The 19,597-nt window shown below is 36.2% G+C and overlaps 1 protein-coding gene across 6 annotated transcripts in view; it reads left to right on the plus strand.

The window, feature by feature from the left end:
- LOC110092935 (lysM domain receptor-like kinase 3) overlaps positions 1-19,597 on the plus strand; it is a 71,021-nt gene that overhangs the window by 28,957 nt on the left and 22,467 nt on the right. For 4 of the 6 annotated variants that reach the window (XR_003701567.1, XR_003701568.1, XM_028697090.1 and 1 more), the window contains exons 7-9: positions 6,653-6,807; positions 6,893-6,990; positions 7,078-7,225. Coding sequence is in view for 4 of the 6 variants with exons in the window: in XM_028697090.1 (XP_028552923.1) it covers positions 6,653-6,807; positions 6,893-6,990; positions 7,078-7,225 (401 nt within the window). In the remaining 2 variants the exon portion in view is untranslated. Of the gene's footprint in view, positions 1-6,652; positions 6,808-6,892; positions 6,991-7,077; positions 7,226-15,352; positions 15,559-19,597 lie in introns of those variants that run through there. The other 2 variants (XM_020817644.2, XM_028697089.1) reach the window with 2 other exon arrangements.

The raw sequence follows: 19,597 nt of genomic DNA on the forward strand, positions 1-19,597 counted from the left end.
TTCCCACAAGTGTCTGGTAAGTTCCCTTATCTACATTTACACCTTTAGCTTCCTCTAATTTGAGATTTGGTTCTAGTGGTGTTGGTGTTGGTTTATAAACTAGCTTACTTCTTTAAGAAGATTATTAATATATTTTTGTTGTGAAATCAATATTCATATGTTGGAGTAGACCACTTTAATTCCAAGAAAATATTTTAATCTACCAAGATCATTGATTATAAATTTCTTGGTAAGACATTTCCTTAGAATCACTTTCTCTGTTTTAACATTCTCAGTCAAGATGACATCATTCATATAAACTAATAAAATTGGTACTCCCCTTGAGTCTAAGTGCTTGAAAAATAATGTATGATCATCTTGGCATTGCCAATAACCATTAAGTAGCATGACTTTTGAAAATCTTCCAAACCAAGCTCTTGGTATTGCTTTAGCCCATATAGAGCATTTTTAACTTGCACACTTTGTCACCCCCGGATATCTCCTTGAATTATGGTGGAATCTCCATAAATATTTCTTTCTCCAAGTCCCCATGTAGGAATGCTTTTTGACATCCAGTTGTTTCAGATGTCAGTTGCAATTAGTTGCTAGTAAGAGCAGGATCCTCACGGTGTTCATCTTGGCCACAGGTGCAAAGGTTTCTTGGTGCAGTCATCAATGAAGGATACAAACCATCGGGCTCCAAAGATGTTAGGGATTTTTTAGGATCCATAGATATCACTATGAATAAGGTAAAAGAGAGTATTACATCTCTCATGTTTGTTTGGAAAAAGAACTCGTTTATGCTTGACTAATGCACATGTTTCACAATAAAAAGTTTCATTTCCCAACTTGTAAAAAGGTTCTTGGTACAGATTTTTTAAGACGTCAAAAGATGGATGTCTTAATATAAAATGGTGAAGCCAAATAGTAGATTTTTTATCAAATACAGATAACATAGAATAGTGATTATTGATAATATTAGATTTGCTCAACTCTTCCAAGTAGTATAGTCCATTTCTCTTCTTAGCAAGTCCAATCTTTTTCCCTGATCTCTAGTCTTGAAATAAGTAACATGTAGGGTTAAATAAGACTTGACAATTATGGTCACTCACTAGAAAGTTTTTGTATGGAGATTAAGTTTGTGGATAATTGAGGTATATGGAGCACATTTTTAAGAATCAGGGAGGGAGATAAGAGCATGTCTCTTTGGCCTGCTACTATGATAAGAGATCCTGTGAAATCACCAAAACCCACATCCCAAATCCCTCCTCTTTGTAGTCGACCTACCATACCTGACCATTTGGCCCAGAGAGAGAGAGAGAGAGAGAGAGAGAGACTTTCTCCTACCTCTTCCTCCCCCTTGTTCGACCACAGCTCCAAGCCGAATCCAATGAGAGCTGCATACCCTCCGACCTTCATCCTCTACCATGTCTTCTTCCTTACTCTAGGTCGAGCCATTTTCTATCTCTGCTCTAGCTGCAGGAAGCACCAGGCCGCCGAAACCAAGCCTCTATCCTCTGATCCAGACATCAATCGCAAGCCGAACCACGTATAGCCGCAACTCCTTGCTGCCGACATAATCCCCTTTAGTTACTTAGGTATATTATTATTATTATTATTATTATTATTTTAGTTGTATTAATTACTAATAATATAGTTACTATTATTATTACTAATTATTATAATTATTTACTGTTATCATTTAATGAGATATCTCATCCACCTTTAGCCAAACAAAGAGATTGGAGTAATAAGGATTTAGTTCAAGTGAAGTGTGTTAAGGATGAAAATTAAAAAATACTTTGTTTGGCTAACTTATACTATTATTATATATATAATGATAACAGTAAATAATTATAATAATTAGTAATAATAATAGAAACTATATTATTAGTAATTAATACAAGAATTTCTTTTTCACTTTTTTTAAAACATTCTCTTTTTTGTTTTTCCCCATCTTTTTTTTTAAAAGATACACACACAGATATATATATATATATATATATATCCTATATATATATCCGTGTGTGTGTGTATCTTAAAAAAAAAGGAAAGAAAAAAAAAAGTTTCAAAAAATAAAAGAAAGTGAAAAAGAGATTCTTGTATTTTTGTGCATCCCACTGTCATCGTCACCCCTTGCAAAGTTATAATTTCCCAACTTAAAAATTCTGTCCTCGACGCTTGCGACGAGCCGACAAACCCCCTACGCGCTCACCTAACGTAGTAGGGAGGGAAACTGATGCGACGCTCGCAACGAGTAGATAATCCCTGGAGTGCTCATGTAGCATGAAGGAGACAAAAAAATAAGTACCTCCAAATGCTCATGTAGTGCAGAGGATGGAAAAAAATTGTGTTATTTTAAACATGAACCCGAAGACCCTTAAACGCTCATGTAGCGGGCAAGGATTAAAAAAAAATGTAACCGTGGTGTCATTTGAAACTTACCTGAAGCGCTCAAGCAGCAACGAGGGGAAGGTTGCCTCTTGGTTTTCCCCTAAACGGGGGAGACGCCGGGAGGTTGCCGAAATTTCACTTGAAAATGCACAAGACTTGCACTTTATTTGGACATTAATTTGAACAACAAAGTGGACTGAATGCAAACTTCAAATATATTAAATATATAAAAAAAACTTGAATTTAAACTTGTACCTTGAACTTGATTCATATCAGATGACAATGACATAAATTGAACAATAGGAGACTCGAACGAATGGAAGAGGCTCATATTGAGCCTGAACTTTATTTGAACATATGGAGGACTTTCTTTGGACTCGAACTCGATGGAGCATAACATAAACTTGAACCTAATTGAATTTGTAATGATTTGAATATTGAAGCAAGGCTCCAATATTTTAAACTTGGATAAATGCAAGGAGCTTAAATCTGAGCCATATGGGACTTAAGCTTGAATGCACCACAAGAACTGGCATGTTGATGAATCCATAACCGCATTCAAAGGACACAAATGCTAATTAGAAATCTTGGTTATACAAACAAAACTAATAAGGAACTTATGCCAAGACTTCAAATGAATAAGAATTGCTCATGAGCAAATGTGACACTTCCGAAGAATCATTCTTCATATTATAAGCCACAGATAATGATAAAGAATTTGACTTCTTGAAGAATAATCAAGATGTCAATGGAACTATCGTTCCAACCAAAATGCAAGTGCTAGTTAAGAAACATGAGCCATTCAAATCTCACACATGCAAACTCTTGGTGAGGTTAGGGAAAATCCCTACATCTCATTAACCAGCAATTACAAACAATAAAGATTGATGTACAAGATGATGCAATAATTCTTCAATCGAAACTAATGATGGAGGAGCTTGATTGCAAACCTAGAATGATAAATCAAAGTGACTTAAACTCTTGAATCAAATTGGTATGCATGCAACGATCGAATGGAGAATATGACAACATGCCTATGATCAACATGTGCTTTTCTACCTTAACATGAATCGAAATCATGTTTCCTAGATCTCTTGCTATGATCACTTATGCTCCAAGTTACTTCTAATCATGCCAAAATTGATTGAGTCCTTTCCAAAGCCTTAGGTGTATATTTCCCTTCTCAAAATGAATCCAAAACATTCATAAAAGAATAAGAGAACTCTCTTTCACATATACACCTCTTTCATGCATAATGCTTGGGTTATTCTCAAACCTCTAAATGTTTGGTTGCATGAAACTTAGAATCTATTAGGAACTCTCCAATAGATCTTCTTCCTTCTCATATATGATGGTTTGGAGTATCTCAACTCTCCAAACATTGCATTATATTAATCATCAAAGTTTAGAAACAAATCCTAAACATCATTCTTCATTTGTTGATACACAAAAGTTGATAGATGGACTTTCCAATTCTTCCATGCAAGACATTTGGAGCCTCCCCTCTTGTTCTTTTAACCCAAGCTGGATGAAGAACTCTTTTCTTTGGACACCCAAAAGTCCAAAGAATCCTTTATGATGTGTAATCAAGCTTACATATCATCTTCCTATGTTTGCTTTATCCATGTTTTGCAAACTAATTATCCATCATTGAATATAAAATTCAATGATAATTCTTATTGATTTGCAACCCCAATTGTAATTCAATCTTCCTCACCTATTGAGTTAAAATCAATTGGTGACCTATCTTTCATTTGTCTAATCCAAATTAAGCAAATATATATTTCTCTTTGAATACAAAAAATTCAAAGAGGCCTCTTGATTTGTAGCGTCAAAGCTACAAGTCATCCCTCTTCTTTATTGGCTCCAAAAGCCTTAGAGAAATCTCCAACTCTCAGCCACCAAGTTATGAGTTTCATTCATTTCTCTTCTTAGCTCCAAAGCTAAGGAGAATCCTCCAACATCTAGCCTATAAGCTACAGGTTGGATATCTCATTCTTAACCTAAAACTCAAAGTATGCTTTCATTTAATAATTGATCTCTCCTATGACATTTAAAATATAACCTTTAGGCATCCTGTAGGAGTTTTCTATCTATTGAAGTTCATCGTACTCTATTGGGTGAATTTTAGCAAAACCTAAGTATAACCCTTAGGAATGCCTACTTTATCCTATTAGGTAGACATTTCTCTCTTATCCAAATATTAAGAGAAGTCTAAAAATCCTTTAAAATCACTTAGGTCTCTTTTGATATAATGATTGATCATTTCACCCAAAAGGCGGGATGCTTATATCATTATATCTTATGACTTATAAGTAGTAGGCTTGCCTAAAAGAAAACAATGGCTACTTTATGGATTCTTCATAACCCTCCTAAATATAAAATACATAAAAATTAAATAAAATCTTTAAGTCACAAACAACTTAAAGTGAAACCACCATTGATTTAAGATTAAACATTTTCATTCCAAAATAAAATCAAACAATTCTTGTAATGGCATGCCACAAAAGCCTCACACATTTTAATGCACAGCCATTTAGGCATCATATAATTAGGATTTTTATTTTTTTTGTGCATATGTTTAATGCTTTGGTGTAATTGTGTCTAAATTGTCTATGTTGTGGGCGTTTGCCCTTAAGTGGATAGTATAAAAATATATACATATTTTTCTTACAAGTGGTCATGTCCAGAAGGGCAGCGTAATAAATCATAAATGAGAAAGTGATTGATTTCATTCCAGGCAAGGCAATAAATCCAGAGGTCGGTCTCGCTATATCTTGTGTAAGGTGTAGTTTGTAAGTCCCTTGCATTCCGTTAGACTTTGGTTCGAGGCACTACCTCTTAGTACTCCTCACCTTAATTCTAAGGTATGATAAAGTGGTTGATTTCAATCCTCTCATAAGCCCTAACTTTTTAGGCATTTCCTCCAACACGTGTTGTTGGAATGTAAGGACCAACATTCTAACTAAAATTATCAACCTAAAAAAATTAAATTCTAAAATGTAAGGCTCAATATAGGATAGTTTGAGTGCCTCTGAGTTTCCCTCAGAATCAAGTACTCCTACACTTCGTTCCTTTAGCTCTCATTCCAAGAAATCTGATTTCAAGTTGATCCCTTCATCCTTTAATATTTCTAAAGACCAAAACTCATTGAACAAGATTTCATGGATTTTAAAATCAAGAGTTTAGCCAATATTTGGATTATTTAGAAGAAAGAAAATCACTACAAAAATTTTCTCAAGTACCAGAGATGTAATTAACCATATGAGCTTTCTTCTATTGGGCATCTGTACCCTAGAATAAAATAAATCATATTCAATCAAATATTGAATGGGAGAATCTCTATTAAAATTGTAAATTTTGTTATTGAGTTCATAAGGAAATGATATTTTTATCATTTGGGGTAATATATCATCTTTCTTATGTCGTACTCGATCATAAAATATGCAATCCATTGAGGATGACATATTCTCCAACAAAGATCTTCAGCCTCGCTTTAGACATTGGTTGTGATAATTGATGTTGTTGCTAAATAGTCTTCTATTACCCTGAAGGATCTCGGATTGAATTAATGATTGATTTTCAGGTTTCATCATAAACATAAAGCTATTTGGAAGAAGGGAAGACTGCCTTTGTACTATGATAAAATTTTAGTTAATATATTTGCCAAGTTACTGCAAATTGGTTTTTGAAATACTATTTTTGTCATTGAATCATCTCTATTTCTTTTTTGCAATATAGTTTTATTGATTGTTTTTTCTGGAAGCTTCTGAAATTTGATTGATGTCCAACATATTGCTTGGGAACACTACATTGTAAATTTTAATTTTGCGACACATCTATATTTCAAAATTTCAAGAATGAAATAATTCATTTGGAGTTCCTAAGTAAAGGTTGGAGTAGCTCCAATGGAAGATACGATTAGAGAGAGTCGTCTTAGATGATTTGGTCACATAAAACGATGGCCTTCCGATAACCTGGTTAGGAGAGTAGAGGTATAAGATTTGACTTACCTTAAAAAAGATAGTGGTAGACCTAAAAAAAACTTTGTTAGAAAAATATAACAAATGATCTTTCTTTATTAGATTTATATGAGAATTTGATTCTTAATAGGACACGATGGAGAAAAAGGATTCATGTAGCCGATCTCATGTAGTGGGATAAAGGCTTGATGTTGTTGTTGTTGGAGTTCATAACTAAGATTTTCATTTTTCCCAATTATTGTCCATGTTGGTTTAGTGACTAAAAAATTTGATATATTACCTTCCCATTCTGTTAGCAGTTCATACATCATTATCTTGGATCACGAGGATCCAAATTGCCCTAGATGCTGCTAGAGGTCTCGAATACATCCATGAGCATACAAAGAATCACTATGTTCATAGAGACATAAAGACAAGCAACATTTTACTTGATAGTGCCTTCAGGGCTAAGGTTTACTTTATAAACACTTACAATCCTTTTTTTTATCGCTTCCTTTATTGAACCAACTGCTATGAACAAATCTTTGTCCCTGCAGATCTCTGATTTTGGGCTTGCAAAGCTTCTTGTTCGAACTAGTGATAGGGAGGCTTCTACCACAAAAGTTGTTGGAACTTTTGGTTACTTGGCACCTGAGTAAGTTACAGGAAGATTTAGCTAATTTAGGAAGCTAAGGTCAAAAGCGTACCTTGTTTCCTGCAACTAATACCTGCAATTCTGCAGGTACTTGCATGATGGCCTAGCTACATCCAAAAGTGATGTTTATGCCTTTGGTGTGGTTCTTTTCGAACTGATATCAGGTAGGGAGGCAATAAGCAAGACAGAAGGAACGTCTACAGGAAAATCTCAAAGGCGCTCTTTGGCGTCAATTGTAAGTTCCGAGATTTATAGTAATAGTTATCAAACAGTAAACAGCTTGTACATTTTAAGAGATTTTCTAGCCTTCAGTATACTTACTACCTCTTGTTTATGCCATCTGCTTGATATGTTTTTTCTGCATTATTTTGTTCAGTTAATATATTAGGTCTGTTCTAATGTAGTAGCACATATTATACAACATTTTGAACTACTTATCTTGATGAGCTATTATTTATAGTTTAACTCCATATTTCATCCTTGTATCTGCGTTTCTATCATATCAGTGCCCTAGTTTGTGGATAAAATCCTTAATCAACCTGCGTTCCTGTGAACGACTATCAAACAGAACAATCAAGATGTAATTACAAGATAAACAATTTCTCCTTTCCCGTTAATTCCTTCGAATCAATAAAACTTTAGTGAGTCTAGTGATGCAGAACCATCATAATGGTTAGTGCTTTTTGTGCTGGTGGTCACTATATGTTTAAATCATAGCTAAAATATTACATTAAGCATGTTAGGTATGTATTAAGGACCCTTTTATGCCTTGGGAATATATGAAGCAATTGAATAATATTAAAATCAAACAATGGTTGATTTACTCCTCTCTTCTTCCTATCTCTTTTTAGCTTGTGTTTTCTCTCTCCCCCCACATAGAGTTGTGTAACCTTTTTATCCATCACCTGTGGTTGTCTACCCATTCCCTCAATTTTGTAATCATCATCTAAGTATCATTTTATTATGTCCTCTCTACATTATTTATTATCTGAGCAAGCTTCAATTCCTTATGAAAATGAATCCTGATCTAAACAATTTGTCACTTCTACAGTTCTACTTTATCATAAGACCATCCATGAAAAAGGTGCAAGTTCTTGCTCGCATCCTTCTTCCCCTTTACTTTTCTCTACTTTAAGCTTCGACAACTAAACATCACCTCAGTCATAAATTGCTCTACATTCAGCCTTTTCCATGCTAAAATGCTTCCTCAACACTATCGAGTGTCTTCTATTTGTGTATTTTTCTAATGTTTAGTTGTGTTTTTTTTGGGGCAACCCCCTAGCCGTTTTCTACTATGACATCATTTTATTTCTGTTTCTTCAATCCATCACCACCAAACCCATTTCTCAATGCCTTCCTCTTGTCGACCAATATAACCCTTGAGATGAATTTTGTTGGAGATTTTCTTTATTTTTTTGTGTTTTCCTCCTTTTCTACATCACTTCATATATTATTTATACCTTATTGTCTCACTGAAAAAATAACTTTGTTTCTTACAAAACTTGTACATACACAATGGTGTGCTGCCAATTTTTAGATTGAGGGTGCGTTTGGGACGGCTGCGGCTGTTGATAAAGTAGGTTATAAAATTATTGTACAGAAAGCTGCTTTCAAAAATTGATGTACAGAAAGCAGTATATTTTGTTTGGGAAGTATAACTGTCAAGTTGTTGTGCTGCAGCTGTATGGGAATATATTACCTTTATACCCTTATATATTAAGATGAAAAAAATGATGTAAATGTCAAATTTTTCAAAAATTTTATATGCTAATTATATTTATCTTCTATCTTACCGATAATTTTTTATTTTAATTATATTATCTAATAGTTTAATATAGTTCTTGAATATTTATTTATTTATTTTGAAAAAATAAATTATATTATCTAATAATTGAATATAACGCTTGAATATTTATTTATTTATTTATGATAAAATGAAGCAGGAAGATCATCGGCGCGCGATACTACCTTAAAGGCTACAAATTCTACTACGGCGAACTCAACGCTTCCTACGCCTACCGCTCTCCTCATGACCACGACGGCCACGGCACTCACACCGCCTCCATCGCCGTCGGCCGCCCCGTCTCCGCCTCCTTCCTTGGCAGCTTCGTCGGCGGCACCGCTCGCGGCGGAGCTCCTCTCGCCCGTCTCTCCATCTACAAAGTCTGCTGGCCCATTCCCGGCCCCAATCCCAACCTCCAAAACACCTGCTTTGACGCCGACATGCTCGCCGCCATCGACGACGTCGTCGCCGACGGCGTCGACATTCTCAGCATCTCCGTAGGAGCCAACGGAAATCCGCCGGAGTATGAGGCAGATGCCATTGCGTTAGGAACGCTGCACGCGGTGAAGAGAGGGGTGGTGGAGGTTTGAACGCTGCACGCGGAAGGCGACGGAGACGCCGTGTGGGTGAGAAGCGAATGCCGGAGACGGAGACGCCATTGTCCCGTGGAATTGCGGCGAGCATCGGACTGAAATCCTCGTCGCCGACAAGTTCGGGTCGCGGAAGGCGCTGAAGGGACAAAGGTCGCGAATATTTTGGGGATTTACGTCATTTTTCGGCGGAAGCAGCGGACCGCGGGACTCTGTAAAAGGTTGCGAAAAGCAGCTATGTGCCGCGAATTTTTTCTGCCGCAGTTCTGACGCAACGCCCCAAACGATCATTTAATAAATTTTTATAAAGCAAAGCAACAGTGACGCCGTCCCAAACGCATCCTGAGTTGTGAGTTAACTATAGTTAGCATTTCAAATCCCTAACATATCTTTGGAAAATTCTTAACTTCCTACCTAAATTCAATTGGCTTAAAATCTTGTAAATTAGTTAGCTAACATTCCAAAACTCTAATTTGGAAGTCCAAAGCTTTTTTTACCAAAGAAACTTAAAATTTGTTTGAGACATCTTCATACTACTTTCTTGCAACATTCTTACTATTTTTTTTAGAAACTTCTATGGTGCAAAGCTATTTTTTTATAATCAGAGTAATTAAGTTATTTTCTCCACAGTAACTTCACAATCAATTTTATAACACGCTATAATTGTCCCATAAAAACCCTTGGTCATACTCTTTATCATACCCCACAACAACCTCTTTGGGTCGACACAAATTGAACAGAGATAAATCCTCCTAACCATTTTATATACCATAAATGCTAAATTGAAAGAAGTGAAAATATCCAAAATTTACTAGTGTAGAAACATATTCATAATAAAATTTTCATCTATTAAACTATTGAGCTGCTAAAACTAATCATGTTACTTTTGTATATCATATCATCAAAAGATTTCATTTTGATTATAATAGACATACGGGCCAAAATTTTTATCACTATTCACCCACAACATTGCGCAGATCTAAATATGAAAATATGACTCTTATCTAGGCTCTACCTTATCTTTTCTTTTAGTTGAAATTATATTCAATATAATATGATATGAGTTAAGATTCAACAAGATAAATAATTTAAAGACATAATATAATTATTATAAAAATTTTATTTATACTCATATATTAGTCTAATTTATATGAAATCTTCACGTATGAAATATCTTAATTAACATCAGATGTGGGCTCAAAAAATTGGGCCCCGGCCTTCGCCTGCACTGATTTTGCTTTTTCTTCGACGAGGGGGAGTTTTAACCGACTTAAGTTCCAGGGTAAATTTTGGAAGACAGATGGGTTTGTAGATAAGACACTACTCAGAGATTTCACCCTCATTTTGCGAGGACTTTATGATATGAGTTCTGGTTTCCTATAGACGCCCTATAGTTAATTACCCCTCCCACTAACGAGAGAGAACTTTTGATTAAGGCTAGTCATCAATCAGATACGTAGAGTATACGTGTTATCTGGCATATAGTAGCAGCATAGGTTTGGATGTTGGAAAATTGAAGGTTTTATATTTAAAATATAAATTTCACCATCTAACACTTAAAGCGGATGGTGGGGGAATGGATGATAGACCTGATCAAGATCCCATGGTTCCGTCATCCTGGGCCATCGTGGTTCCTGGTCTACTTTGTCAGAGGAGGTAGTCGACCCAACATGATAGAAGAATCCTTGTCAGCAACCATGTGTTGTTTCGTCCAAGGGGACCTTGTAGACCTGGGGTGAATATTTGTCTAAGGGGATGTATTTGAATCCACCTTATAGCTAATAGAGGGCTTTGTGCCATATCGATTACATCCTATTGATTCATATCTCAAGGATTTGATGCACTAAGGAGCATATTGGCTCTGTCAATAATCGGTATTTCGTGGTGCCATTTGACAGCAAAATCACTCGGTTCAGAGGGCTCCGGGTCATAACCGTTTATCTTACGATGCCATTTGGCGGCAAAACTGCCAGTTAGATGACATGTACGACGTCCTTATTGGCAGAAGATTGTTTGAGAATGAATTCTAGTGATATTTTTGACTAGGCATTAGCTCTTTGTGAGCTGAAATAGTTTTTAAATTTGTCCACCTGGACAAACTGTTGCGGAGGGTGGATGGATTTTACTTTTAGTGTTTGATAGTGTTGTTTCAATTTTAAATATCTGGATTTGGGATTTTTGGATTTTTGGGTTGCATTTGAAAGTATTTGAATCACCCCTCCAGTTGAGATTTGCATTCAACACGACCATCATCGGGGTAACTTTGAAGTCATTTTCATTTGAAAGTATTTGTGAACCTTGTCGACCCTATCAACTTGCCGATAGGGGATCAAGTTTCGTTGGCTTTATGACCTTGAGAATGAATTTCTTTTGTTATAAGCCTTGAAGGCGTAATATGAATGTATAAGATAAATATTCCGTACGACTTAGTGATTGCATATTTATTCGATGATTCGAACCCTGTCCATTCCTATTTACCTGTTTAGGAGGATCGGGCTTCGTAGTTTTTCTGCCTTTATTAGCGAATTCTCATTGTTATAGGCCTTGACGGCCTAATATGAATGCAATAAAAAAATAAGATATACTTGTTTGTTGGTTAGAACCTTGTCGACTCCTATTGATCCGTATAGAAGGATCGGGTTTGAATTTGGATTCACTTATCAACCCGCGCAGCCTCTCTAGACGTCATATGTGTACCAATAACATGCTCGTCGGGGCCCATGCGGATTGTAATTGTATTTACCCATTTTGCTATATGTATACAAATTACGGTGCATGTGCAGGGGTACATTGAAATAATTATAGTTGTGCAGGTAACTGCCATTTGAGTGCTTATACACGCCTTCTGTCCACTACTATGAGTGTTGTGGATCCGGTGGCGGTGCGTTGTAGATTGCGGATGCCTTATGTCTGCTTGCATAAGTGTTGCAGATTCGGTGGCGGTATATCTGGATGTCACGAGGCATCTCATCATCTTGATTTTGAATCCCCTTTTCTCATTCACCGGGGATGGTCTTTCTTGAAGTTCATGGCTACTGCCTTGAAAGGGACTCTTTTTAGGATAATATAGTAGACTTGCTATTTTCGGTGTTTGTGGATACCAAAGCTATTTTCTTCGTAAGGATAGGACCAAGAAGAAGCTTTGGAACACCAGGAAGTTTAGTTCTAATTTGTTCAAACATTCCTTTCCTTTTGCCAGGGGGGTGGTGTCCTTTTTCGTACGCTGAGTTGCTCTCGTACCCGACATACTCGTAGGTCTTAATCACCGTTGTCGTAGGTGACATATGTGCTTGTGTCCACAAGGGTTCGTTGTACTTACGATATATCCACTGTTGTTATCCACAAGCGGCTCGTGTATATTTGCGGGGGACCGCTATATCCACTAAGACCTCCTGGAAGTGTTTGTAGAAGAGTCGTTGTCCCTACACTATATCCACCTTTCACCAATCTCAGGTGGTTTGATGATTGTGCTTTCTTGTAGGGACGGATCTTTCACTATCGGTCTCCAAGTTCGCCTTCTTCGATCAACAGGCATTGTTGCTAGTGTTGGAGGTTTCAATAATGCATGTAGGACACATGTATGCTTTTTGCAATCATTTGTTATCCTTGTAAGCACATTGCATTTGATCTCGTGGAGACGGTTGTAAGGGTCCACTAAGTTCTTTGTTCGTACGCATTAAGGTCTTGTTCGCTAACGCTATTTTACTCACTAGAGGAAGCACCAGGGCGAGTCAGATCTTCCAACCTTCTCTTTCGTAGAAGCCTGGAAGCAGCAAAAGGGGGGATGGAAGATGGCTTTGCTTTTCTTTCTTTCCCTAATGAGCGATTTAATGAAGCAAGAGAAGAGCTAGGGCAGGAAGATTTTTATTGAACATGTATCTTGATTCATCGTATGTCTTGTAGGAGAGCGGGGCACTCACTTACAATCAAATGATATTGATTGTGCAAAGACAACATTTGCTTTGGATTCTTCGAATACACCTTTATTGCTAGCCCGTTACATGTTGGATTCTTTTGTCGCTCGTAGATGAGCCACATTGAATATTTGGATGCGATAAGTCCTTTGTTGTTTGAGTTTGATCCATGTCCAAATTTTCAAGTAAAGTTTGGATTTGCAAGTCTTGGCACAAATCCTTGCATATTTGTTTTATCTTGAGTTCAAGAATTCTGAGTTCAAATGCACAAGTTCAAATCTTTGTTCAAAGTCTTGTTCATCTTATTTGATATCCAAATGAAATGCAAGACCGAGTCCCTTGTTGTTCTTGAAAGTTCAAGTTCTTTATTGTTCATGTCAAGTTCGGATCCAACTTAAGTTCAGTTTGAGTTCACTCGAGTTCGAGTCAGGTGCACAAATTTGTTTGAATCCTTTGTATATGATTCAAGTTTGAGTTCAGGGTCTTTTGAAGTCCTTGCAAGTTCAATTTCACTTGATATGAATTTGATTCCAGTTTGATCTTATTTTAATTGAGTTTGACCTTTTATTCATCATTTAGATTTTGTTCAGGTTCAAGCCCACAAGTTGACTATTCTTTCTCATTTGAGTCCAGGTTCTTGCTCTTTTGAGTTCAAACAGGTTCGAGTACGGTCACATTTTCACCCGAAATTTTGGCAGCCTCCCGGCGTCTCCCCTGTTTAGGGGAAAACTACGAGAAATTTGGCCTCCCATCACGCACAATAAAGGCGTATATGGTAGGTGTCCTTAAACGAGGACACCGCGACCGTGCTCTTTCCTCCCACTACACGCAATAAAGGCTTGTATGGGGTCTTCAGTACCTGTTTAAAAAAAGACATTTTGCTTTCCCCTTGCTCGAGGGTACTTATGAGTGACCCCGCCTCGCTGTAGGTGCCGCACCGGGGTCCCATCCCACCACGCGCAATAAAGGCGTGTATAGGCGGTTTGCCGGTGCACAACGAACGTCGAAGTGGAGTTTAGGTGATTGTCCGCTTCGTTGTTGGCGTCAGACCGAGGTCCCATCCCACCACGCGCAATAAAGGCTTGTATAGGCAGTTTTCTGGTCCGCTGTAAACAACGAAAGCGAGAATCTGAGTTTAGGAAAATTCGTACCTTCGCGAGTCGGTAGTGGAGGCTCGTGGGCTGAGGCAAGGCAAGAGAAGCAAGCCCCTTTTTTTAATAATTAACATTAATTATAATAATAATTAGATAATTATAATTAATAATTAAATACTAATTATTAATTAATTATAATTAATAAATTAATTATAATCATAATTAGTTAATAATTAACTATAATTAATCGAAATTAATTATAATTAATTAAACAATTATAACTAACAATTAACTACTAATTATTAATTAATCATAATTAACTAATTAATTATAATTTTAATTAAATAATGATTAAATATAATTAACATTTAATTAAAATGAATTAATCCTCCCCCTCTTTCTCTGCTTACCTTTGATTCTTCTTCTTCGATGCACAGGTAGGTCTACTATGGAAGTTGTATATATGTTCAGAAATACAAAGAGTAAGGAGGCTCTACATATAATATTTATTGATTTAGAGAAAACATATGATAAAATTTCAAGAGAAGTATTTTAGGGGCTGTTTGGTTACCTGAAAAAGAAATGCAGTGTAAAGTAAATGCAATGTAAAGTAAATGTAATGCATTCTGAATACTTTGAGCCTGTTTGGTTGTCTGCAAAATAAACGTAGGAGAATTGTTTCCCTTGTTTGATTACGTATATCTAGAGTAAAGTAAAAGCATTTTTTTAATAATTTATTTTGGCATTAAAATAAGTATATTAATAAAAACAGTTTATTTATAATAATTAATATTATTTGGTGTTATAAAATTTTTTTATTTAATTCAATTTATTTAAACCTAAATCGAATTAAGTTAAGATTTACTTCAATCAATTTAAAATAAATCAAGCTTAATTTAGTTTGGTTAAAATAATTTATTATTTCTTGAAATAGCATTTATTTATTTCATAATAAATCAATCCCCATCCATTTTGCTACAGATTCTGACCAACTGCAACTTATCAAAGCTCCGAACAGCAAGACTATAACGACTACTATGACTTATGAGGAGTTATTCTCAAGTGCACGACTTGTTCTTAATTATAAATTTATATGAGAAAAAAATTACAGTGAAAATCTTCCTTCTTTTTTGTTTTGCAGAGGGAAAATACAGATAATGTTGTACAAATATATTTGTATTTTTTTTTTACTTATAGAAATGCAACAGGCACTTATCAAAAGAAAAACTAGTAAAAAATAAAATCATTATATTTTTTAATCTCAAATTTGTTTTTTATAAATGCAAGCAAGACGGAACGTAGATGTACAACGTTCTTAATAAAATGGCAAGCTTATTTCTCTGTTCTGCTGATTTCAATACAACAACTTCAAACTGAAATCTACATTTCTGGAAGCTTTATTTGCTCAACTCATAAATTCATTTGGGTAAAAGAAAGGCAAGTTTATCATACCGTCACATAGGTTTGAAGGTTTACTGGTTATATTTCTATGAATGACCTATTGTGCGGTTCTCAAATAGTGTGAGTTGACACTTATAGTAATTAAGAAATATCCAACCTTTTACAACAAAACATGTCAGAGGTAAATGAACACAACTATTTTTTTTTTCTCTATCAAATTGTGCATAGTGATGCCTCTATTATAAATATCCAACCTAATCATGTTTATAAAAATGGTGGCCATTTGTTGTTGATCGGGGCATACCGCTCACTTGACTCTAACTGGTAGAGATGGTTAATAGAATAGAGATTGCAACATTGAAAAAAAAAATTTCCATGAGATGCTGGTGTGTAGGTTCTATGGATTTAGTAAGCCTGAACACATACCCAAGATGGGTGCAATATCAAGGCTAGTGGTCAGTTCTAGGGCATTCTGTAAGTTCAAAGCTCCCAACACATCATAGCTTTGATAGGAAAATCCTCAAATTCTCCTATGCTAAAAGAGGGCTTCTCTACTCCATGCCGTCCATCCAAACACTATCTAATTCCATCAAGAGGCATTCCATGGGTAGAACTATATAAAGCTTCGATGTAATTTTCCTCAATAAGAACATAATTGCAAAATTCCAGTTGAACTGTTTTTGTTTCAAATATAATGGACCTGCTTTTGAATTTCTTATGCAAAACATTTTTCAAATAGATATAATAAGGGTAATCTTAACACAGATAGACTACATTCTAAAGGTGACCTCAAACCAAAAAGTAACAATCAAAATAACACAAACAACAATAAATTTAAGGAAAAATTAATATTTCTCTGTAAACTATAGCCAAGTTTGTAATTTCTGGAGCAAATGATACTAATACATGCGGAAACTATTAAATGAAGAAGCTCAAAATATGAAAATACTAAAAACTAAAACATTTTTTTTTCCACAATCAATAAAGATAAAAATTAAGAAACCCCTTGCAAACTTGCCAAAGAATAAACGATTCATTATTTCCATAGCCCTAAATCGGATATTAAGAAATAACAAATCAAGAATTAAAAAGCGGGTTATAAAGAAAAAATACAGAACCCCTGCTCCGATCTTGGCAGCAAGCTCGACTATCCCAAGGAAGAAGAATGAACAAATGGGGAACCATGTGTTGGAAGCTCATCTTGAGGCAAAAGAGATGAATAGAAAAGCTTTGAATGAAATCTGCTTCATGTGAGAGTCGAAGGGGAATAATTGCCCCATCTATAATCTGAATGCGAAGAGCCCATTGGAGCTGAAGAGATCGTTTGAGGTGCGCATCAAGAAGATGGTGACAGAGCTATATCTAACCGAGGAAAAATAAGGGTTTTTGACCTAATTCCTGTCGTGCGAAGGATTGACGGGATTTGGCCGAAGTAGCGTGCGAAAGGGAGAACGTTACCTTCAGAACTTGCGAGCTCCCGTCCTTTCTTCCGATGAAAATGTCGAAACTTCAGATCAGACAAGCGAAGGGAACGTCGTTGGAGGAGCGAAGTCGAAGAAGAACGAAGGAGCCGAAGAAGCCACTCGCGCAATCTTACACCTCCTGCGAACCAATGAAGCTGAACAGCAACGCCGACCCTTGCAACGACGATGCCAAGTATTTCTTCAGCGAGAGATTTTATAACCCGCTCAATACGAGCGGGTTTCTAATTCACCCGAAACAAGCTCCGTAATACACCACTAAAGTTTCGGAGGGTTTTCTTTTGTTCCGCTCAATATTACCCAAACAACCAAATTTAATAAATATCAGGATTTGTTTTACTTTACCCTGATAATACGGCAGACCAAACAGCCCCTTAGGGAATTCTAGAAAAGAAATGAATAAATAATGCTTACATTCAAGTCATGGATATGTATACTAGAGTTATTACTAGTGTTCAAACATAAGGTAGTTTGACCAAGTATTTTTCTATTTTAGTTGGATCACATCAACAATTAGCATTAAGCCCATATCTTTTTGCTTTAGTTATGGATGTTCTTACTAGAAATGTAAGAGGATGTATGTTGGTGTACAATTTTTGTTGATAATATTCTTATTTGCGATAAAATTAGAGAGGGAGTTAATGAAAAACTTGAATTATGGATGTCAATCTTAGAGTTAGAAGGTTTCGTTTGAGTAGATCTAAAACTGAATGCATGGTGTGCAATTTTATTAGTAATAATTCTAGTATTGGGGTTGTGATATTGGATGATCAATTCATTAAAAAGAGTGCACATTTTAGATATTTCGGATCATGCATCTGGCTTATTATGTAATAGAAAAATACACCTCAAATTTAAGAGAAAATTTAATAAAATTGTGTTGAGACCTACAAGATTTACAACGTAGAATATTGGCCATTAAAAGAGAAGCATAAATGATGAGGACATCGAAGATCAACGGCTACGATCGTGCTGTCCAGTTGTCCAGGGAGTTCCCAACTATTGGCCATAAGCTCCGGCACCATTCTAGTAACCAACCCCAACTCTAACGAAGAATTCTGGAAGACAGAAACTTGCTGTCCAGAGTTCTCTGCAAGTCCAAGCTGCTGGCCACTCTGCCGAGACTGCTGTCTTCGACACGTGTTCTTTACTGCCCCGCCATTTGGAAGGACTCCCGAGGGCTGTTTGAGATAGCCGAAAATATCAAATAGCTGTCCACCACTTTCCCAACACCCCAACCACCAACGGGACTCCACATGTTCTTCTACGGGTGAACTCCTCCCCAACTCTTGTTTGTTCTTAGTTTTTTTCTCGAATGTGGTTGTAACTTGACTCATGAAGATTATGTTAATATTTTCTCCGCTAAAGCCTAGTGAATTAGAGAGTTGAGTGAGTGGACACTCATAGTGATTAAGCTCATTGTTAGTCTAGGGATATTTGTGGAAAACCATTCATGTACGCAACGTTAGATTGACTTGATTGTTATATGATCTTAACTCTTACGCGTGTGATTCAACCTAAGATCGTTTTTCCGCTCTTAAGGTTTTATTGCGTCGTTTAAATTCACCATCAAGATATAATTATTCGTTCTACGAATATTAAGTGTGCAAATTCCTTAAAGCAATTCATCCGTGCAATTATGTTTTACATCATCTTGGTATCAGAGCATGGCTAGCATGCTTTACATGTGCTAGATGCATCTTAGGAATTTAATTTAACTTCCCTTAGCTTGTTTACATGCATACCATCGCATTATATGTTTGCATCACTGTATTATTTTGCTGTCCACTGTTTTCCTGCACGCATTTAGTGAGTTTTGGGTTAGCATTTCATGTACCTAAGTGCTGTCCACACTCTAGACACCTAACCCAACACTTAACGCATTTATTCAAGCATTGTAGTGTGCTGTCCAAGAAATTTCTACAACATTTAGAGAGCTTTAGGTGACCCCAACCTAGTGTTTAGGTGCTGTCCACATCCCAAAACCCATCCTAAACACGTAGAATCTTCACCAACTGTTGTGGTTTGCTGTCCAAACTTTTCTGCATCCCTGTAGTGAGTCTAAGTGAGCCTAACTTAGAGTCTACATGACGTCCTTTACACCCAATCATCTTTGAGTGTCACTTGACCCTTCCCAATGGACCCGATAAGACTCCAAAAGAGTTTAGAAGACATTGTTAACCTAGTGGGCACTATGACTAGAATTATGAAGAAGAAACCTGTTGACTATCCCCACTCGAATTATGTTTCCCACTCTGCTTTTCAACCTAGACCCGAGTTTAAGCCACAACGACCTCACTTTGAGCTACCTTACCGTCTACCCACCTTTGATGGTTCCTCGGAC

The sequence above is a fragment of the Dendrobium catenatum genome, unplaced genomic scaffold (genome assembly GCF_001605985.2).
Source record: "Dendrobium catenatum unplaced genomic scaffold, ASM160598v2 fragScaff_scaffold_868, whole genome shotgun sequence".
Lineage (NCBI taxonomy): Eukaryota > Viridiplantae > Streptophyta > Magnoliopsida > Asparagales > Orchidaceae > Dendrobium > Dendrobium catenatum.